This window comes from Bos indicus, chromosome 10 (genome assembly GCF_029378745.1).
Source record: "Bos indicus isolate NIAB-ARS_2022 breed Sahiwal x Tharparkar chromosome 10, NIAB-ARS_B.indTharparkar_mat_pri_1.0, whole genome shotgun sequence".
NCBI lineage: Eukaryota > Metazoa > Chordata > Mammalia > Artiodactyla > Bovidae > Bos > Bos indicus.
Window position 1 is genome coordinate 51,160,622 of NC_091769.1, and position 21,349 is coordinate 51,181,970.

The 21,349-nt window shown below is 36.9% G+C and overlaps 1 protein-coding gene across 4 annotated transcripts in view; it reads left to right on the top strand.

Annotated features, from left to right (window-relative positions):
• Positions 1-1,345: 1,345 nt before the first annotated feature.
• Positions 1,346-21,349, top strand: part of SLTM (SAFB like transcription modulator) — a 43,902-nt gene continuing 23,898 nt past the window's right edge. For 2 of the 4 annotated variants that reach the window (XM_070796659.1, XM_070796662.1), the window contains exons 1-5: positions 1,347-1,593; positions 2,557-2,644; positions 13,527-13,591; positions 16,466-16,663; positions 17,580-17,627. In XM_070796659.1, coding sequence (XP_070652760.1) covers positions 1,432-1,593; positions 2,557-2,644; positions 13,527-13,591; positions 16,466-16,663; positions 17,580-17,627 — 561 coding nt within the window. In that variant the 5' untranslated portion in view covers positions 1,347-1,431. Of the gene's footprint in view, positions 1,594-2,556; positions 2,645-13,505; positions 13,592-16,465; positions 16,664-17,579; positions 17,628-21,349 lie in introns of all 4 variants that reach the window. The other 2 variants (XM_070796658.1, XM_070796661.1) reach the window with 2 other exon arrangements.

A 21,349-nucleotide genomic window follows, 5' to 3' on the forward strand; every position in this document is an offset into this window, starting at 1 on the left:
CCAAAAAACTTCATCTATTAAAAAGAGAGAGAGAGGATTGAGCCAAAAGATTCCTAAAGATCCTTTGAATTCTAATATTCTATGACTGTGGGTCAACTTGTAATAGAGACCGAGGTGGATTTTTGAATCAGGAGACCGGATTTCAGCATTAGTTCAGCCACATACCAGCTATGTGAAAATGTACAAACCATTTAATCTTTCTAAGCCTTACAGAGATTTTCCTGACAGGGTTCAGAAGGATTAAGGGGTTATTGCAAGTCATATAAACCATAAATACTTACCTGACAGGTATTATTGTATAATGTCCAGTTTTTCTTTTTGCTCTAATTTGCTAATGAGAAAAGGCAATCTAAAGCGACCCAGACTTCAATTTGAATTTTTAAAACCAGGAAATGCCAAGAATTAAGCGCCATATTCTGTTTATGGAGTTTATAGAATAGTTTTAATCCATAAATGCTTTTGATTTGATGATTAATCATATTGGCTAAAGTTACTTGTACAGCGTAGTCCCTCATAAGATGGTCATTGTTCCTGGAAGCCCAAATTATGACGGGAGAAAACAGTGAACAAGGTATACGAGAATGGTAACAAGTACTTACAAACCAAATTTCTTTTTCAGTAATCAATTTTGTGTTGAGTCGTCAGGACCTCTGGAGATGACAACTAAGGCCAGTGCAGATGGGAAGGTGTCCTGTTTTGTGTTTTCAGTGAGATGGGCAGCCCTAGAATAAACTAAACCTCCTTGGGGAAAAAAGGCATGTTTTCCCATGAGACGTCTAGTGGGACTTGTCACACAGGTCAGCCCTATATATTCTTTATATTAACCACCCTAGAGTTTCTTTCCTGCCTTTGAACGGAACTCTGGGAACCTAGTTCTTTTGCGCACGTTTTCGTGGCAAATGTGGCGCAAAATCGGCCACATTTCCCGATTATTCAGCAGAACCGGTAAAGTATTCCCCTGGAAAAGGTTTAGGGCAAGCACACGCCCCTTGGTTCGGGTTGAGTAACGCGCGAACTATCTATGACAAGAGTGCCTGGCGCACTGCTATTGCTCAAGACTCGAGACGTTGCCAGAAAATGTGTAACGAAGCGGCGGAGGAACGGCGGCACGGCAGACGTTGGTGCGGTTGAACGCGCCCGATCTCCCAGTCCTAGTAAGGGGTCGCACCGCCCAGGTGGCCGCGATCCGCTTCCCGGCGCGCGCTGAGCTCCTTCCCTTATCCACCCCGTTAGTGCGCACGCGCGCCTGTCATCCGGGTGCTGGTGGCGGCTGCAGGTTGCGCCGGGGTGGCGAACAGGGGGCGGGGCCTGCGGCTCATTGTGCGCAGCGCTGCGCGGCGCCGGCGGCCGGCGAGGCCTGAGTCGAAGTTGGAGCCGCTGCCGCCGCCCTGCAGTTCACTCGCTGCCTTGGCAGCGCGCCGCTCTTCTAAAATGGCTGCCGCTACCGGTGCTGTGGCAGCCTCGGCTGCCTCAGGTCAGGCAGAAGGTAAAAAGATCACCGATCTGCGGGTCATCGATCTCAAGTCCGAGCTGAAACGGCGGAACCTGGATATCACCGGAGTCAAGACCGTGCTCGTTTCCCGACTCAAGCAGGTGAGGCCCGGCGAGGTCCGGGAAGGCGAGCTTAGGCCGCGCCTCAGAGCCCCCACTACCGCCGCAGCCCCTGGCCGCTCAGCCTCCGGGGCCCACGGTGCGGTGCGGTGGGGAGGTCCCGGGCGTCGCCCGCGCGCGCGCGGGGAGAGTGAGGACCCTCCCGCAGCACCCCCGCCCCCGCGCGCCGGGCCGGGCCTGCCAGGGGCCCGCGAGCCGCCCGGGACTGGCCGCCGTAGCCGAGCGCGCCTCTGCCTCCCCCGGGACGTCCCCGCCAGGCTGCCGAGGGCTGTGGCCGGTCGGCGCGGCCTCCCAAGGGCGATCGTGGAGACCCGGGAGGCACTCGGTCCCCAGTCTTCAGCGATGGTGAGCGCGTGCATTTCTTGGCCTCGTAGGGACTGGTTACTTTGGTGACTTCTGCAAAGTTACCGTTTAATTGTGCCCAACCGTTTTCTCCCCATACTAGCGGGGAATTGGTAGTGGGATTTGATGGGTGGGTAAGAGAAAGGTTTGTCCGCTGGGTTTTCAGTTTTTGCATTAGCACAGTAATTTGCTTTTTCTTCCCTGATTATCTTTTTGGTTTGAGTGAGCGTTGGAATTACATTAGAGGAGAACTAAGTTTGCATTATAGACATTAGGGAAGCTCCTTTTCTTTACTTTCGTAGCTAGCAACTTTTCTGCAATTGAGAATATTTAGAGTTTTGTTCAGTATGATAATATGTGATAGTTAATTTTCTCGACTAGGTAAAGTGTAAAGCTCCATGTGATTTTTCTACCTAATGATATTTCCTCCTGAAAGTTTCTCTCACTTGTGTAGTTTAATTGCTCCTTTGTGAAGTTGGTTTATGAAATGACTGGCAATTCTAATGTCTTGAGGCTTGAGGTTTGCTAATTTTTTTTCATTTCGTTTTTATAAAATAAGTTTAGATAGACTGTGTAGCATATTAACTTCTCTTTCTAATGTAGGCTATTGAAGAGGAAGGAGGCGATCCAGATAATATTGAATTAACTGTTTCAACTGATACTCCAAACAAGAAACCAACCAAAGGCAAAGGTTGTTACGAGTTATAAACATATTTTAAAATATATTTTGGTTATATAACTTGCCTCTGCTCTTATGCTACTTGCCCTGTTTATATAGTGCTACTCTTTGCTATTTCCCTCTGGCACTCTGCCTTGTTGGGTCAAGGAAGAAAAGTACTGTTGCCAGGCTTTGGGTGACTAGTAGCCCTTAAGATTTGGCTGAAGTTGTCCTGAGAGTGAGACCAGTTCTTTATTGCTTCCGAATAAATTACAAAGTCAAGTTTCATAATATTTCTTCCTTCATAGTGTGAAGACCTTAAGAATAAAATATGGTTTAAAACATGTCTACCTTGCCCCACAATTGGCAGAGTATTGATGGAATTCCTACCAAATCTTTCACCTTGGCTCCTTGCTGTTTTCTCTAGTATATTAAAATTTTATAACCTTTGTATTTACTATTTTGTTTGTCTTGGTGAACTTAATTTGCATTTAGGCCATTATACATTCTAATTTTCAGTAAAACTCAAAAAGACCTCACCAATCATACTAACAATGTAGGGGAAAAAGAATCCAAAAATCCATGACTAATTAGCTTTAAAAAAAAGTTTTAACTTACAGGGATATATTAAAGATTTCAATTTTCTAACTTTTAAACTAGGCCAGAATATATTTCTGGGATATGGTGATTTAGTGAATAGGTAAAGGTGGTTTAAGTTAACATTTTAACAATGTAAGTGGGGCTTAGATATGTTTAAAAGGTTCTAGTTGGTGAAATCCTTATTTGAATAACTATGGATTTCTTGCTTTGTCCCATAAGGACAGTGTTAGAGGGTGGGTATTGTGTGGGTATCTGAATCCTGGTACCTGCCTACAATTTCCTTGCAGCTGCAGCATTTTAAACCTAACACTCTTTACTGCTTGAAGTGATCGATTTGCTGCTCTCTGCTGTAGACCAGATTGATTGCAGCTACAGTAAAATGGTTGAATGGAATAACTTTGAAAAGAAGGGAATAGTCAAGTTTGAGCTTAAGCAATCTGTATGAGTATCAGGACCAGGGACATCTTGATGGTATCTCTCTATGTGAGTTTTCTTACCTTTGCAAGAGTCTCCTGTTTGTGCCAAAGGAAATTGAAAAGGGCTAAGAAGCATTTCCAGGATAGGAAGGGAATGACTGGTGGAAATGGAGTTTACAGGAGTTACCTTGAAGATATGTGGCTTTCACTTAATTCTTGCCCAGTATATAACTTTGAGAGATACATTTCCCTGTGGTTAGAGAAGCATGTTGAGAAGCCTCTGCTGACAAACCCAGAGGCAATTTCAAAATGAGGAAGCATAAAAAAATTCAGGAATAAGTACATCAGGAATTAACCCTGTTTCTTACAGTGATTTCTTATAATGATTTTGATTCATGTCATTTATTTAGCACATTGTGGTTGTTTGATAGATGTTGTATGTTCACTGTGGTCCCAAGTTATTCAAGCTGATTAATGACTTAGCATGTAAAGTAAATCTCATGTATTTATTTTCACCTACTTTTAATTTCTGTGTGTATCCCTTTCTTTTTCAGTCATTAGGAACTTCATCTTACCGTTAGAAATAAATTCAGCAATAAACTATTTTAAGAAGTTTTTCAGTATACATATGTACATAGGTATATATGTGTATGTGTATAAAATAAGTATGTTAATTTTTCCCTCTTGTATAGATTATAAGGATACTTGAAATTTAATTTTTCCATAATCCTGATGTTAAGGTATCTTATGGTATTTAGTTAGGAGTTGCAATATTAAGTATTTGTCTGCAGCAGACTACAACTGAGTACTACATCAGACTCATTCTGGGACATGTGTGATAAATAGTTCTTGTCTCCTTGAGTTCCATTTATCATTGTTCTCAAAATCCTATGAATTACAAAGAATATAATGTAAACCCCAAACTAAGAACCTGGTTTGAATTAATTTACAGTTAAGATGCTTATAAATAAGATTATTTTAAATTTTAAGTTTAGAAATAACTTTTAGGCATCAAATTTGAATAGGGAAACTTTAAATATATCAGTAATTAACAGATTTTTAAAATGAAATATTATTCTAAAATAAGGTTCTTTTTGCGACATCTTATTTCACTTAGTATCTGTCTTGAAAATAATTTTATCTTGATCATACTACTTTTCTTTCAGTGGGTCTACTTTTTTATAAAAGTGGAAAATTTACTAGACCATCTATGTCTCTTAATTCTAAAATTTAATAATTATATGTAACCAGGAGCCAGAAGAAAAAATCTTTCTGTTGAGCTAAAATAGATATATAAGAAAGGCACAGGAAAGCTCACAGTTCCTGAGTTAATATAGATTTCTTCAGCTGAGCATACTAAAATCAAATAGGAAAAGAATAAAGAAAGGGTTTACTTAGAGGCAGTCATGTAGAGAAGAGCAAGATAAAACATTTAATAGCTTGTTAGACAAAATAAATAATTTTTATGATGATGTGGCTTAATGTAGCAAGTAAAAGTTAAATGGTGTTGAATGATAAGGCGAGAGAAGCTTGATGGGTCGTAACATTTCTTAGGTGAAATATTAAGCTTGTTCTCTTACAAGTGCAGAGCCCTGTTTCTTAAGAAAATTTTTTGTGTTAAAATGATTGTGTTTTGACAGATTAAAGGAAAAGGAATCTGCATTCTTAAGTATCTTGTGGGATATTTTAAAAATACTGTTATAAGCACAAACTCACAAATTTGTAACAAATGTTGATAATGTTATAGTGAGTCCAAATATTTATGACTAACATATTTGTAAAAATCTATCTGCTTGTAGTTGGTATGGTGAAATTTGTAGCTTAATTGGTTCTCACTTCTGAACCTTTTCTCATTCTCTTTGCTATGTAGAAGAAAGCTTCACCGGTGAGATTTATGGTTATTATTTGGGTGTGTGTTAGAAAGCGGTTAAACAGGTAGAACTAACTCCTCATTAGCCTCTTTTAGAGATTATAGATGTAAACTTTCTTTTGGTTCACTTGTAAATAGCATATCATTCTTTTGCATTTTCAACCTTTAGAGTCACCTAAACTTTGGCAAAAGTTACTTAAAGTAGTTAATCAGTGCAGTATTCAGAAGTATATATAGTCAGTATTTAACTGAATTGAAACTCACAATACTTTAAGTTTTTAAAAATCTGATTTGTTCCCACTATAGAGTATATTTTTGGATTACAGGCTTATCCAGACATAATGCTTGATTATGTGTGTAAAGTGCCATACTCAGTATACACAATCAGTATAATTAATTGCATATTTTCTCTGTTAAGCTTTCTAAAATATGTATGCCAAATAAGAATATAGTAATCAACCACATAAAATGAATTTAATATAGTATCAAAGTAAACTGTAACTTTTTTTAACTGTAGTATGTTTGGATGTTAAGGAAATTTTAATCAGAACTGTGGCATTGAGAAGCATTCTGAGGCCAAAAGTATCAAATCTTTTTTGGGTACCTACTGGGCTAGAAGCTCTGTGAGGGTAAGGACAGTCTTTTATTTACATTAGTTTCTGTAATGCCTAGCAGGTTGCTTTGCACATAAGAGGTGCTCAGAAAATATTTGTTGAATGAATACCAAGAGTCATATGATGACTTTCTTAACAACTGCTTTGAAAAATATTTCTTTTGGTGCTTACTTTTAACTGCATATTTCTTTGTAGGAAGCACTGGATCAGAGATTAATAGTCTTTACTATCTTCTATATGATTTTTCTTTTTAAGGTGCCTTTCTCAAAAACACTAGTGGCTTCTCCTTAAACACTGATATGTGAAATACACTTACTTTTAGAACACACGAATCATGGGCACCTGCCTTTTCTCCCTTACCAAGTTGTTGCTGTGTTGGAAAGCCTCATAACTTTTGCTAGAATATTGTCTGACCTCAAAAGTTGTATATGTCATTTTCATTTCACAAAATCAGGCAGTTTTACCTCTGTTCTTAAAACCAGCATTCGATTTATGCAGTTGTATATGGTGGATTATGTTTATTATCCAAGTACTTTTTTTACTTTTATTTTATCGTGTCAAATATGGTGTGTATCAACAATCTTGGTGGAGAGATAGGTAAAATTTTCTAGTACTTTAAGAAAATGTCTTTCTCCCATGTCATTCACCTTCCAGGCATTTTGAATCAAGGGCAGAAGATTCTGACTTTCTCTTTCATGAACTCATGTAAAGTGAAGTGTGAATTGTCTAGGAATTAGAGGAAAAAGCAATCATTATTACCAGTTGGTGGCATCAGAAATGACTTTAATGAAGAGGTTGAATAATGGCTTAGGGTTTACGGCTGAAATCTACTGATTTATTTAAGATCTCACATATGACAGTAAAAGGGCCTCAGTGTGGTGCAATTCTAGGAGTTAACCGTTCACACCATAAACTCCACAGTCCCAGTTAGCCTCTAGTTCTGGTATCCTGGAATAGTTTGTATTATGGCTTTACAGAATTGTTTTCCAGATCATAAAAGTGAAATATTTTCATTTTTAAAACTAGATAATCCAGAAAAGTACAAAAAAGTGAAAATTGCCCATAATTCCACCACTCTGACTTTATCAGAAGTTACATTTTATTTATCTAAGCTGTATATGTACATGTGCATGTACTTGTAAGAGGTTTATGTTTAAGGATTTTTGTTTGTTTGTTTGTTTTTTACCTTTTTGAGAACTAATACAAGTTTATACCTACTCTAGGTGTTTTGTGGAAGGTAGGCAGAATTTAAGTTTTCTCTAGTCTGGAGAATCTGAAAATAGTAACCTTCCTCATATTCTTACTCCAACTTCTTTGGTTACACTCAATCTGACCTACATTAGAGTCATTTAAGTTTAAAAAAATACAGATACAAGGCTCCTGCCCCCCAGAGAGTTGGTTTTGTTTACTCTTTGGGGGGCCCAGGAATCAGTATTTTCTAAAAGTTCCCCAGGTGATTCTCAAGCAGCTAAAGAACCACTGGGTGCTCTAGCCTCATTGAAACTTAGCATCATTTTCATTCATCCCTTTCTGCCTGTTGGTTAGTTCTCTATACCTTACACAATTAGTCTCAATTTGCATGTGATTAATTCTCTATACAGTTTTCAGAAAACTTCCATATTGCTTTACTTGATTTGCACAAAAATGCTGAGAGTTAAGCAGTACTACTTTCTTTTAATAGGATACAAAAGTAATCCACTAAGAACTCAGTTACATTTTTGCTGCCTTTGAAAATCTTGTGCAAATGTTCACAGGTATGTGTGGATGTTCAGTTTGGTTGTCTTTAGATGATAAAGTTAAGAGATTTTTAAAATATGTATTTGGTATTTTTCAGATTTATTTTATTATGTGAATATGAATTACCTTTATGGTAGACTTTTTAAAAATAATAAAATGACCTATGGGATGACTGCTATGTTTAACACAATGTGCAAATCAGAAATCTGATTTCTTTAATACAAGAGAGGCTAAAACACATATGCAAACAGTTAACACAAGACAATAGTACATGATTATTTTAAGATTTTGTGCAGTTGGGGAGAGGTTGTTGCTGGAAACGTTAACATTGTTCTCTTTGGCCTGGTCTCAGTCTTATTCCCTCTTCTCTAACAGAAATTTGTGACTGACCCTTTTCTGCGTTTCATAACTTCCGTTAATATTTAGTGGAAAAGTTACTCAGCCACAAAGTTTTTTGGCAAATTACTTTAAACTCTACTTACTAAGTAGATTTTTTGTTTTGTTTTTGTGTTTGGAGGTATTTCTGAACTTGAAGAGGAAAATTACCAACCCTTTTAAGAACATAAGGAGAAAACCAAATTTTCATCTTGAAATCTGTATTCTTAATTCTGAAACACAAGTATTCTGAAAAGTTTGGCAAAAATGAAGCTATTTATAATGTTATTTCCGTGATAAATTGAGAGACTGTTCCAGAAGCCATTGGGAGGTTTAAATTAATAATTGGTATATATACTATTGTACTCTTTTAAAATCTGACAGTTCTAAAACATGTCTGGCCCCAGTGGTTTCATTAAGGGTTTGTGGACCTATACAAACTTACAATGCATAAATAAGGAGGTGTTTTAGCATCTTCTTCCTTTGGTGTATTTTTACTTTTGACTCTATAATCGTGCAAAGAACATTGCAGTGTATTTTATGTAATTTCAAGATAGCTGTATGTTACTACTATGATAGTTTGAGATATGATAAGTGATTTTGCTTCCATTTTTTATTTTGCTACTCAGACTATCTTTATGCTCAATTTCTTTTTTAGTTTTGTTCCTCAAAGCATTAATTAGGCTTTTTTTACATTGCACTTTGAGTTAGCTTCCTCATCCTGGTGGTGCTGCTTTCCTCTGGACCAGTTCATATTGCTTTGGTTCATGCCAGATTCCTTGAAGGACAAAAGATTCATTTATTAGTTTGTTATAGGACATTTCATAGCACAGGCTTACATGGGAGATGAGGTATAAATGGTTACTGACTGTACAAAAATGTGTCTAAGCTGGTGGTGCTTGTTGAATTAAGTGGGATTTGACTTTTGAGTTATTTCTTACCTGTGACATCATAAAAGTTAGGAATCTATAGATGTACTTTGTAGTATCATTCAACTCCAAGTTTACAGTCCTTACTGACAATATGGGGTTGTACATGATGCTGATTTGATTGGCATGTCACAGTGAGGCTGAATAAAAGCCTGAACTTTGTTTACTGCTAGCGTTCAGCTTAGAAACTACACCGTCATCTTTCGAGATCTATATAATGCTCATTATGTAGCACTGTACTAGGTTCTAGGCTGGATGATGAACATCATAGCTGTCTGAGAGGTGAATTATCTTTGTTCGGGGGGAAGGATGATACTTTTTATAAAGGAAGAGATTACAATATAGTTGCTAATTGAACATGTGTAAATAAATGCAGTTACAGATTATGAGAGCAGTCAAAAATTAGTTTGTAGAATGTCAGTTTAAGGTTATTATTAGTTTCATTAATGTATGTTTGAAAAATCTTGTCCTTTTAGTTTTTATGTTTATAAGCTGATGACACATTGTGTCCAGTGCTTTCATGTGATACAATTGTTAAAAACAATAAAGGATAGCAATTTGGACCTTTCTCTGTATCTCTGTCTCTTGCTGCCTGTTTGTCATGGGACAAGTTACATAATCTCTGTGACTCTCTCATTTTAAAATTTTACAGATGTGGCTTGTGGAGCCTCTGTTCATGCTAAAAGAGATGACATTTTTAACTGCTGGCACATTGTAGCTAAGCTTTTGTCGTTTTTGAGGAGCGGAGTAGACCTGGGTTTAAACTGAAGCACTGCCCTTACTAGCTTTGTAATCTGATTAACTTTTCAGTGTTTTGTAGAAGGGGGCTAGTTAAGAGGATAAAGTACATGCATTGATATATCTGAAGCGTGTATCCTAGTGCCTGCACTGTGGAAGCTGCTTGAGCAGCAGTAGTGACTGCATCTGTTGTTTTTGTTGATGTAGTGTAATTTGGTTTTCCTTTAAGTAAATTAAGGAAACTGAAACTCGCCATGGAGTGTGCATAGTATATGTAGCTTGTCATTATGCTGAGGGCTTCCATTTCAAAGATGGTATCTATAAATTGAGTTAACCACTTCTTACTAAAATAATGTCTTTTAAGTAGGTCATAGTAAGATGAAGTGGAAAGAATTTTAGTCCTGGAAATGAAGAAGCCTTGGCTTCTCAGTCTGACAGTGCCATTTACTAGCCTTGGGCAGGCTGTGTAATCTTGGTTCATTTTCTCTTTTGTAAAGTTGTGATTACTTGCCCTATGTACTGTGGGATGCTAGAAAAAAATCACCTGAACTTTTTTAAAGTGCTTTGCAAATTATAAAATACAAATGCATTTTATATTTATAAAGAGTAAATAGTATTTGCAAATGATCTGAAGGAATATCACTCAAAAGCTCTGCTCTATAGGTTATTTGGTGATGTGGGTGTTGGGGGTGGGTGGTGGAATCCTGTAGCTTTAAAAAGCTTATTTCTTCTCAGAGCTTTAAGGTTTTATATTGTGGTGGTGGTTGTTCAGTCACTCATTCGCTTCCGACTCTTTGCAACCCCATGGGCTGCAGCATGTCAGGCTTCCCTGTCCATCTCCTGGAACGTGCTCAAACTCATGTGCATTGAGTCGGTGATGCCAGCCAACCATCTCATCCTTTGTCATCCTCTTCTTCTCCTGCCTTCAATCTTCCCTAGCATCAGTTCAGTTCAGTTCAGTCCTCAGTCGTGTCCAACTCTTTGCAACTCCATGGACTGCAGCATGCCAGACTTCCCTGTCCATCACAGACTCCCAGAGTTGCTCAAACTTGTGTCCATCTAATCAGTGATGCCATCCAGGCATCTCATTTTCTCCTGTCCCCTTCTCCTCCTGCCTTCAATCTTTCCCAACATCAGGGTCTTTGCTAATGAGTTGGCTCTTCGCATCAGGTGGCCAAGTACTGGAGTTTCAGCTTCAACACCACTCCTTCCAATGAATATTCAGGGCTGATTTCTTTTAGGATTGATTGGTTTGATCTCCTTGCAGTCCAAGGAACTCTCAAGAGTCTTCTCCAACACCACAGTTCAAAAGCATCAATTCTTTGACACTCAGCCTTCTTTATGGTCCAACTCGCACATCCATATATGTCTAGTAGAAAAACCACAGCTTTGACTATACAGACCTTTGTCGGCAAAGTAATGTCTCTGCTTTTTAATATGCTGTCTAGGTTTGTCATAGCTTTTTTCCCAAGAAGCAAGTGTCTTTTAATTTCATGACTACAGTCACCATCTGCAGTGACTTTGGAGCCCAAGAAAATAAAGTCTGTCACTGTTTCCATTGTTTCCTCATCTATTTGCCATGAAGTGATGGGACCGGATGCCATGATCTTCGTTTTCTGAATGTTGAGTTTTAAGCCAATTTTTTCACTCTCCTCTTTCACTTTCATCAAGAGGCTCTTTAATCCTTCTTCACTTTCTGCCATAAGGGTGGTGTCATCTGCATATCTGAGGTTATTGATGTTTCTCTCTGCAGTCTTGATTCCAGCTTGTGCTTTATCCAGCCCAGCATTTCACATGATGTACTCTGCATGTAAGTTAAATAAGCAGGGTGACAATATATAGCCTTGACGTACTTCTTTCCCAATTTGGAACCAGACTGTTGTTCCATGTCCGGTTCTAACTGTTGCTTCTTGACCTGCATACAGGTTTCTCAGGAGGCAGGTAAGGTGGTCTGATATTCCCATCTCTTTAAGAATTTTCCACAGTTTGTTGTGATCCACAAAGTCAAAGGCTTTAGCAAAGGCTTCAGTGAAGCAGAAATAGATGTTTTTCTGGAATTCTCTTGCTTTTTCTGTGATCTGTGATAGAACAGTTTACTAAGCTCTTTCTCACCTGATACTGTTTTATTTTTTAAGGAAGGAACATTTCCCTCATTGCCCTTGTAGTAGCTTCTAATTTGTGTTTTCTCTAAAATACAAATGCCACTAAGTTCCACATTTTGTTTCTTTTTTGTTTCACACAAGCCCTCAGGGATATGAAGACCTCTTTTACCTCACTGGATAAAAGAAAACTCTTTACTCTTCATCTTCACATACCTGGAAGAACCAGTATCTCGTTCCCTTTTTATCTCTCATTCATGGAAAGGATTTCCAATTGGGATTAGATGGCAGATAGGAGCTGGTGAAGAGACATGGGAAAGGGGGTTAACCTAACTTTTTTTTTACAGTTACCTCACAGCCAAACTCTCTCCTCTGGGGTCATGGAAGCTTGAGATAGGTATGTGGCAGTTCCTGTTTTAGGCCAAGGAAAGGTTGATTAGTTGGCTTCAGGAGAAGACATCCATTAACATCTCAAAATAAATAAATTTTTAAAACCTTAGTAGTAAAATTTTAACAGCTGTGATTTTTTAAAAATAGCATTTCTGATACATTATGGGTTATCTAAGTAGATTTTTATGGACTTGCTTGAAAACACAAACTTTTAGCCTTGGATCTGTGGAAAATTTGTGTGTATGTGTGTGTGTGTGTGTGTATGTGAGGGGGGCACGTTTAGCCTTGGATCTGTGGAAAACCTGTGTGTGTGAGGCACTTTTAGCCTTGGATCTGTGGAAAGAGTGTGTGTGTGTGTGTGTGTGTGTGTGTGTGTGTGTGTGTGTGTGTAAAACATTAAAAAAATTCCAACCACCAATTTTCAAAGTTTTGAAATTGAGGGTTGGGTCAGGGAGGCCTGTAGTCTGTCTGGAAGCTGTTAACAGTTTTTGGTCTGAAGTAATTTCTACTTGCCTTAAATCAGTCATCATGTTAAAGCACTACTTAATATTTAGGCCTTTGGAGAAACACAAAATAAACATAAAAGCAGTCACTGTACTGCAGGTATTTCTTTAAATGATGAGCAAGAGGTACCCAACAGAACAAGGCAGTATGCCGTCAGCTGGTCATGGGTTGTGAGGTGTCAAGTGTGAGAATTGTATTTTAGATAAAGCTTGTTGACAAGAACAACTTAGGAAGGCTTTATGGGGGATATGAGTCTTGAATTTAGCTATCAGATGTCTGGTTATGTATAGTTAGTAGAGTACTGTTGAAAGGTGATGCTGCTTCTGGGAGAATTGAAGGTAGAGAATTTGGTGTAAAGAAAAATGGATCTCATATGTCAAGTCAGTGAAGATGATGGGTTCATATGTAGGATTAATTATTTGCACAGTTTATTTTAGTGAAACGCAACAGCATGACATTGTTCATAAAGCTTTTTTTTTTGGTTTGGGACAGCTATGGCCAGGTGGTTTATAAGCAGTTGGCATTTGCTTTGTCAGATGATTTTGGGAGTGGATAGTGATACCTCGGGGTAAACTTGCCTGAATGTTTTTTGCTCTTAAAGTAATAAAATATTGGTTGTTAGCCCATTTTCCTTCTTTCGCAGGTAAAAAACAGGAAGCAGATGAGTTGAGTGGAGATGCTTCTGTGGAAGATGATGCTTTTGTCAAGGTAAAGTGTTAATTACACAGGTTAAGATGTCTGTTTTGAGCCTAGTATTTTGCATGATGAATTCATGCATTTTGCTTTAACGATAGACACTGAAATATGTTGGTAAATAGGTATAGAGACAAATAATATTGTCAGTCTTACTAAGTTGAGAAATATAATAAATAACTTCAGTTAAATGAGCAAAGCAAAGAATGTTTGTTCGGGGAGACATAGGGGCCAGAGGAACAGGTACAGGACAATTTATACCTTAGTTCCTGGACAGGGTACTGCCCATCACATTTAGCTTTTGTATAAATAATATACAGAAATCAGATTAATGTAGTCTTTAAAATGGAGAAGGTTGCTGATGTATTGCTACTTAGTGAAGATCAGATTAAGAAATGTGTTTTGCCCGTTAAAGATAAATAAACCAGGTCTTTATTGGTTTAAAAAGAATATATTTTATTTTAAGAATGTCCAACTAGGAGAACAGAGTATGTAATTTTAATTGAGGTTGTGGCAGTTCTATATACTGTTGCTTATAATCATAGTTTTTATTGTTGTTGTTTTCATTTTAATGAAATGTGATCTCCTATTGACTGATCATTAGGTCTTAAGTAGTGTGGCATTTGCAGGAATTATTTAATGAGCATAGTTCTTTTAAATTACATACATTTACACCCCATGTATTCTGTTTTCTATGTACAGTTAGGTCATATTGCCATAACATGTCAGATGTCTGTGTGGTCCACCATGAAGTCAGCTCATGTCCCTTCACTCACCCATTTCCTACCATCTAACTCTCTACCCTCCCCACACACAGGCTACATAGGCACCATGTACCTCACTGTTTGTATCTTGCACTTTGACGGCAGGCACAGAGAGAAAGAGATGTTTGGTTGAGAAGTTAGCCCTGAAGTCAGGTAATTCAGGAAATATGTGCTCAGGGATCATTAAAATGGGTGATTGCATGCCTATAACCGGCTTTTTTTGAGCCTTTAAGGACTGTTCAGTCTTTGTTTTCTGTTATCCTTGTGGTATATCTTCCATTAGGTTTATTCCTTTGCTCTCATTTTCTCAAGTTGTCTTCACTCGTGAGTGTATGATTAAGCCAAAACTATCCATAAGCTGGAAAAACATTGTGACTTAGTAAAAACCCTTTTAGTTTTCAAATTTCTAACTTCCTTTCCACTCTTCAGTGCACAAAAATGTTTCAGTCATTTAAAATGTACTGCTGCTGCTAAGTCACTTCAGTCGCGTTCAACTCTGTGTGACCCCATAGACGGCAGCCTACTAGGCTCCCCCGTCCCTGGGGTTCTCCAGGCAAGAACACTGGAGTGGGTTGCCATTTCCTTCTCCAATGCATGAAAGTGAAAAGTGAAAGTGAAGTCGCTCAGTCGTGTCCGACTCTTCGCGACCCCATGGACTACAGCCCACCAGGCTTCTCCATCCATGGGATTTTCCAGGCAAGCGTACTGGAGTGGGGTGCCATTGCCTTCTCCATAAAATGTTACAAGGAGATGTAATATTGCTGTCATATATGTACCACAAAGGATGCCTTTGTGTAATTATTAAATTAACCTGGTCATAATGTCTAAAAGAACAAAAGAACTTTTACAAAATTCTATTTAAATGTATCGTTACTTTTTTATATTTCTTCTTCCCTTTGGAGGTATCCTCATGTGTGATAAATATGATAGAAACAAAGTGGATATACTTTATCAGAGTTGGAATTTTGGAATTTATACAGTGATGGTGGGTAAATATCACCTATTGCTTAGATATGTGAATACTGTAGAAATTACTTCTACTTGTAAGTGAGAATAGTCAAAATTGTCACTTCAAAGTAGATGAAATTCCCTCAGTGACTTCCCTTGTTTTGTTTTTTTATTCTGCACCAATTCTTCTGGCATCATATAACCAACCACTGACTCCATTTTCAGTTCCCAGTTTTCCCCCACTCATAGGCAGATAAGTTGGTTAAACCTGCTGTCCCAGAGATGACCTGCTCCCCAAGCACTGCACCTTCCACACAGTCATGTTTCTTCTCTGTGCCTACCTTCCCAGAAATTTCTAGTCCCTCATTGCAGTTCATCTATGAATAATTAATAGTTATACACTACACTTGTCCCCCTTTAACCCAGAAACCTTTAAATCTGTTGTTTAACTCCTTTAAATCTCACCATAAGAGTAAGAAAGGAGGAAGAATGTCCATTGCTTTCAACCCTTTGTCTGCAGTTAATGAGAGAGGGAACTAGGCTGATAGCTGCTTTTCTTTATTTCTACTGAGGTACCCTTATATCCATAAACTTTGAGAGGCAAACAGATATTCTTTCCCTCACAGAGAGAATCCCAATCTATGTTCCCTGTTTAATTGGCTTTGTGGCATGCTGGTAGATTTCAAAACTGATTAGTTATTTGCATATTTGTAAGAACAGACATTGGTGTAACAGTTGGGATTCCTTATTATAAATTAGAAATAAAGTTTATATTATCATATATAAGATGTCTACAGTCTTTGAAGGTAAGCCAAACTGGCGTGTAGAAAGAAGAAGTCATTTCTTTGAAGCCATGTCTTATAGGAAAGCTCATAGGATGTGACTTGGTAAATATTATAACTGGAACTTGAGAGCAATCCAATTAGCCGTATATGTATTTCAGTGTAAGTGATTTGGGAACTCAGATGCATAGTTTAATGACCTTGGTATTAGACCCCCCTCTGTTTTTAAAGGCACAGTTAGTATGTAATATAAAATTATTGAACTTTGACTCTGAGAGTAATGTCAAAATATGATAGAAGTGAAAGCATTTAGAGATGTAAATTACCAAAAAGGTTTGGTGAATAGCCCACAGTACTTTGCCTCGAATTGTATCAAATTTTCTTACCATTAAAAGGACTGTGAATTGGAGAATCAAGAGGCACATGAACAAGATGGAAATGACGAACTGAAGGACTCTGAAGAATTTGGTGAAAATGAAGAAGAAAATGTGCATTCCAAGGAGTTACTTTCTGAAGAAGAGAACAAGACAGCTCATGAATTAATAGAGGCAGAAGCAGTAGAAGATATAGAAAAAGAGGACATCGAAAGTCAGGTCTTTAGCCAGTTTTTTTAAAACGTGATACAGTTTAAGTACTAAATAATAAAAAAAGTATTTTTCTAGTTCAATGTGGAAGTCACAGAACTTTGAAAAAATATATTTTTAAAGTTACTTATAAATCACTCAGAATCCTGCAATCTAAGATGACCTTTCAATTTTTGGTTATTATTTTCCACATATGTATATATTTTTACCTAGTAGTTATCATGCTATAAATTGCTATTTAGTCTATATATTTTCACATAATATATAATTACTTCAAAATTCATACATTACATCATAATTTACTAGACTGTTTTCTGGGTGTCTTTTAAAAGCTACTCTTTTAATTTGGGATATTTAAGTTTTAAGTTGTTTACTATCCCACTATGAAAGAGTGTACCAATTTAACATTAACCTTGCCAACATTACCAGATAGTAAGTTTTTTTTTCCTACTTTAGTAGATGTAAAACATTAATTTGCATTTATTTGGTTATTATCAAAGGTGGGGAAATTACTTATGAAAGTTTAACTTAAAAGCTTTAAAGGTATAATTTTTAAATCTCTCTTTGAATGAAAGAGACCATTTGTCCTGCTTTGAAGCATGTTAGTACATCTTAAGAAAATCAGTGGAATAGGGGGTCAGTATTCATGCTTAGAACACTATGTTCTACCTCGCTTAGTAAATGAAGGGCTCATGAAAGACTTGTTTCTAATTCTTTTTGGTTTCTAATTCTTCTATCAATGTGACTAAGCTTTTATGTTGGCATAAAAATATAGTCTGAATTATTAAGCATTGGCTTAATACCCGTGGTATCCATAGACACTGCACAGAACATGAGGCAAGTGATAATCGGGTGTAGCATAAAAGCATTCTCATGTTACCCAGATATTTTGTAAAGCAAAGCTATTGTATACCCTTTTACTTAGGAAATTGAAGCTCAAGAAGGTGAAGATGATACCTTTCTAACAGCCCAAGTAAGTTTACATTTAGTCCTATAAATTTGATATTGTTGGGTGGAAGGGCTTGGAAAAGGAATCTCATTTTGACTTCATAATTATTTAATTCATAAAATTGCCTTAAATATAATACTGAGTTACATGGTATATACAAAATACTTTAAATTGGTGGCTGAAATTTCTCTTGCTGTGGAGATAATTGGAAGTTATTAAAATAAGGTTCCTACCATTTTCAAAATAAAAACAGTCTATCCTTTTTCTAAAACAGAAGTCTAGTTATCAGTTTTTTGGGAAACCTTCACACTTCTTGTTTTTTTTTTTTTTTTTTGGTCACTTTGGTATGAAATAAATCGTTTAAAAGTACTAATATCCTATTAAAGCTTTAAAATTTTGTTAATTGAACACCCCTATGATAAATATAGTATAAAAATGATAAAAATCTGTTTAAGTAATTTACTTGGGATATGTGTATACATGTGGGTATGTGTGTGTATGTGTAGAAAATGACTTCTATTGTGCATTAGGTTTTGTTTTTGATCTATGTGATGTGCATAGTGTACATTTTAAAGCATGATGTACAGATGCTATAAACAGACATTTATAGCTCAATTTCTGTATTAAAAATTAACCTTTATCTTTTTCCCATTTGTGTACTCAAGAATACCTTGTTCATGTACCCTCTTTAAATAGTATACTTTCAAATAGAGATAGGGGTTCCCATTCCCTCTGTTTACTAGATTTAGGAAAAACAGTGATCAGGTGTGCTATTTCCTCACTGTAATATTTGCTGCAAGGGTATATATAATGTGGTGTATATTCATAGCCTGCTTAGCTGATTACCTCTGGTCACTCCTTCTTTATCCCAGCTCTCTTACATTTGGAATGCTGGTGAGGCTGTATATTGGTTCTCTGTGTTCATTGTAATGGGAGAAATTGCATTTCTGGCGGAAATGTTTTTGGTAGTTGGGAATATTCAGGAAGGAAATGTTAGGACTGTGAAAGTCTGTAGACTTCCCCCCATACTATCCTCAGGTATGTTCAGTTTTGAATGATAAAATATAGATGAGGAAGATTAACTCCAAAATTGGAGGAGTACCTTTTCTAAATATGAACTGAATTTGCAAAAAGGTAGAGTTGAACTCTCATATTCATTGGTAAAAAGTTTTTAAATTTTCATCAAGGGCCTCTCCTTCCATTGCACAAGTTGGAGTGTGTGAAGGGTTACATCTGAGTGTCCCCATTCTCATAATAGATTATGCATGTATTATAAAAATCTAACAGAAGTATCTTAAGGAATGAGTGCCTTTTTTTAATTTTTGCAAATTTTTATGGGCTAGATTTGGCCTTGCTCTCCTATTCCATCATGAGAGTGAAAGAACCCTTATTTACTTCTTATCAAAAGGCAAGTTTTGCTTATTGTGTCAGGGAGGTTACATCTTCAGAGAAGGTTACATCTTCAGAGAAGTAAAATGACCTTTTTCCCTCTTCCTTAATGATGTATGGTGGAATATGTAGAAATATATATGAATGTATCTCCATTCCATCATGATGCTGATGCTTCTGAGCATGACTCATGAGTGTGTTGTCTTATTGTGCATGTCAAGGAATACTGCACAGAGTATACCCGTCATACAGCTTCTGCTTCAGCAGTTCACGGGCAGGATTGTTTCATCTGTACCTCCATTCACTTTTCCTTTTCTGCACTATTTTGAAACAAATTCCAGACATATTTTGCCTTAAAAATTCAGTGTATATCTCTGAAAGAGAACTCTTCTATTTTTTACATTATTATTCGTAATATGTGATTTTTTAAAAATATCTTCAAATACTCAGTTGTCCTAAGTTGTTTTTTTTTTTTAGTTTCTTTTTTTTTTTAAAGAAAGCTTTATTTGAATCTGTTTATTTGTTTGATGCAAATAAGATAGAGATACTGTGATTGATTGAAATGTCTTTTAGGCCTCTTTCAATCTATAGGTTTTCTGTTCATCTCCCCCCCCCCCCACTTTATTTGTTAAAGAAATCAAATTGTTTATCATATACAGCAAGAGGTGGCAAAGTTTTTCATTAAAGGCTAGGTAGAAAATATGTTAGCTGTGTGGGCCTGGGATCTTCCCTGGTGGCTCAGGTGGTAAAGCATCTGCCTACAATGCGGGAGACTTGGGTTCAATCCCTGGGTTGGGAAGATCTCCTGGAGAAGGAAATGGCAACCTACTCCAGTATTCTTACCTGGAAAATCCCATGGATGGAAGAACCTGGTTAGGCTACATACAGTCCATGGGGTCGCAAAGAGTCAGACACGACTGAGCGCCTTGTTACAGCTATTCAGCTCTGCCACTGAGTGTGCAAGCAGCTACAGGCATTAGGTAAATGAACGGACATGGTATTTCAATAAAAATAGCTGCAGAAAGAGCATCTCGCATAGTTTGACACCCCCTGTCATTCACAGAGCTTGCAACGTCTGTATTTTGCTGATTATGTTCCTGTAAATTTAGTCAACATGTTCCTCTAAACTGTTTAGTGTATTTCCTTTAAATTGTTGTTTATAGGATCCTGAGGTTTGCTATCTGATTCTGACACCCCATCCCCATCCCCCCAAGAGATACAACTAATTCATAGGTAGTGTTGTATTCTTCTGTTTGGATACATATAATGTCTGACTGTATCTTTTTGCTGATGTTACCAGTCATTGATGATCTGTACTGCACTGATTTAATTAATCAAAGTGGTGATATTCTTTTATTTTCTTTATTTGTTAGCTGGAATGTTCCTTGGGAAAAAGCTTCTCATCTGTTATTTGGTTACCTTGTGGTATCATTTACAAAGAAAAGCCAGGATATATGTTTGATTATTTTTCCTTTATTTACAAATTTTCACTATCAGTCTGATAGTGACTGATTTTTTTTTTTCTTTTTGCCCCTCTGTTTCATTTTGAACTCATGGATTTAAATATTTTTAGTGTATTTCAATCCATTGTAGTTATTATCCTTATTAATGCTCAGATTGTCCTATCTGAGAATCTCTTCAGGTTGTCTCTTTAATCCTTTCAACGTGATCCAAGTAGTCTTTACTTCCTTGCTGTCTGGTTCAGATTTCTATTTCCTGCTCCAGACCTGTAATTAGCCACTTCTTCCTTTTAGTGGTAAATGGTATTTTGAGACAATAATCTTGATGGTAGGAGTGGGGTGTTCATTGCCTCTGGGTTGTTCGTGTTTTCTAGGCCTTTTCAATGTACGGTGTGCTAGAGAATGTGTTTTTTATTTGTTTTTGTTGTTTTTTTGCTTTTAAGATAAAATAGATTTTGAATTCATAAGGGATACTTCTAAGTTAATTATTTCCTTTATCTCACAGTATATGTACAATAGTCCTAGGATGATAATACCAACACCATCACCAGTGTGATTTCTGAAAATAACGTTTTTTCCCACTCAAGTTATCTTTCTTACAAGGATATACCCTCTAGGAATGAACAAATCAGTGTGTTTTAGATTAGTTTTCTATATGACCATCAACTAATACATATTCAGGTTCAATATAGTTTTTTTTTTTTAATTTTAATCTGTAACTTCTTGTGAATCTATAATTATTTCAAAATAGATATTTTAGTTTTATAATTTTTAAAAATATTTACATGATTCCAAAGTCAAATCTAAGAAAGTATACATTCAAAAAAGTCCCCTTTACCCATCCCCTTATTGGTGAATTTTTTTAAATTCAGGATTAATTGTTTTATTCCTTGTCTT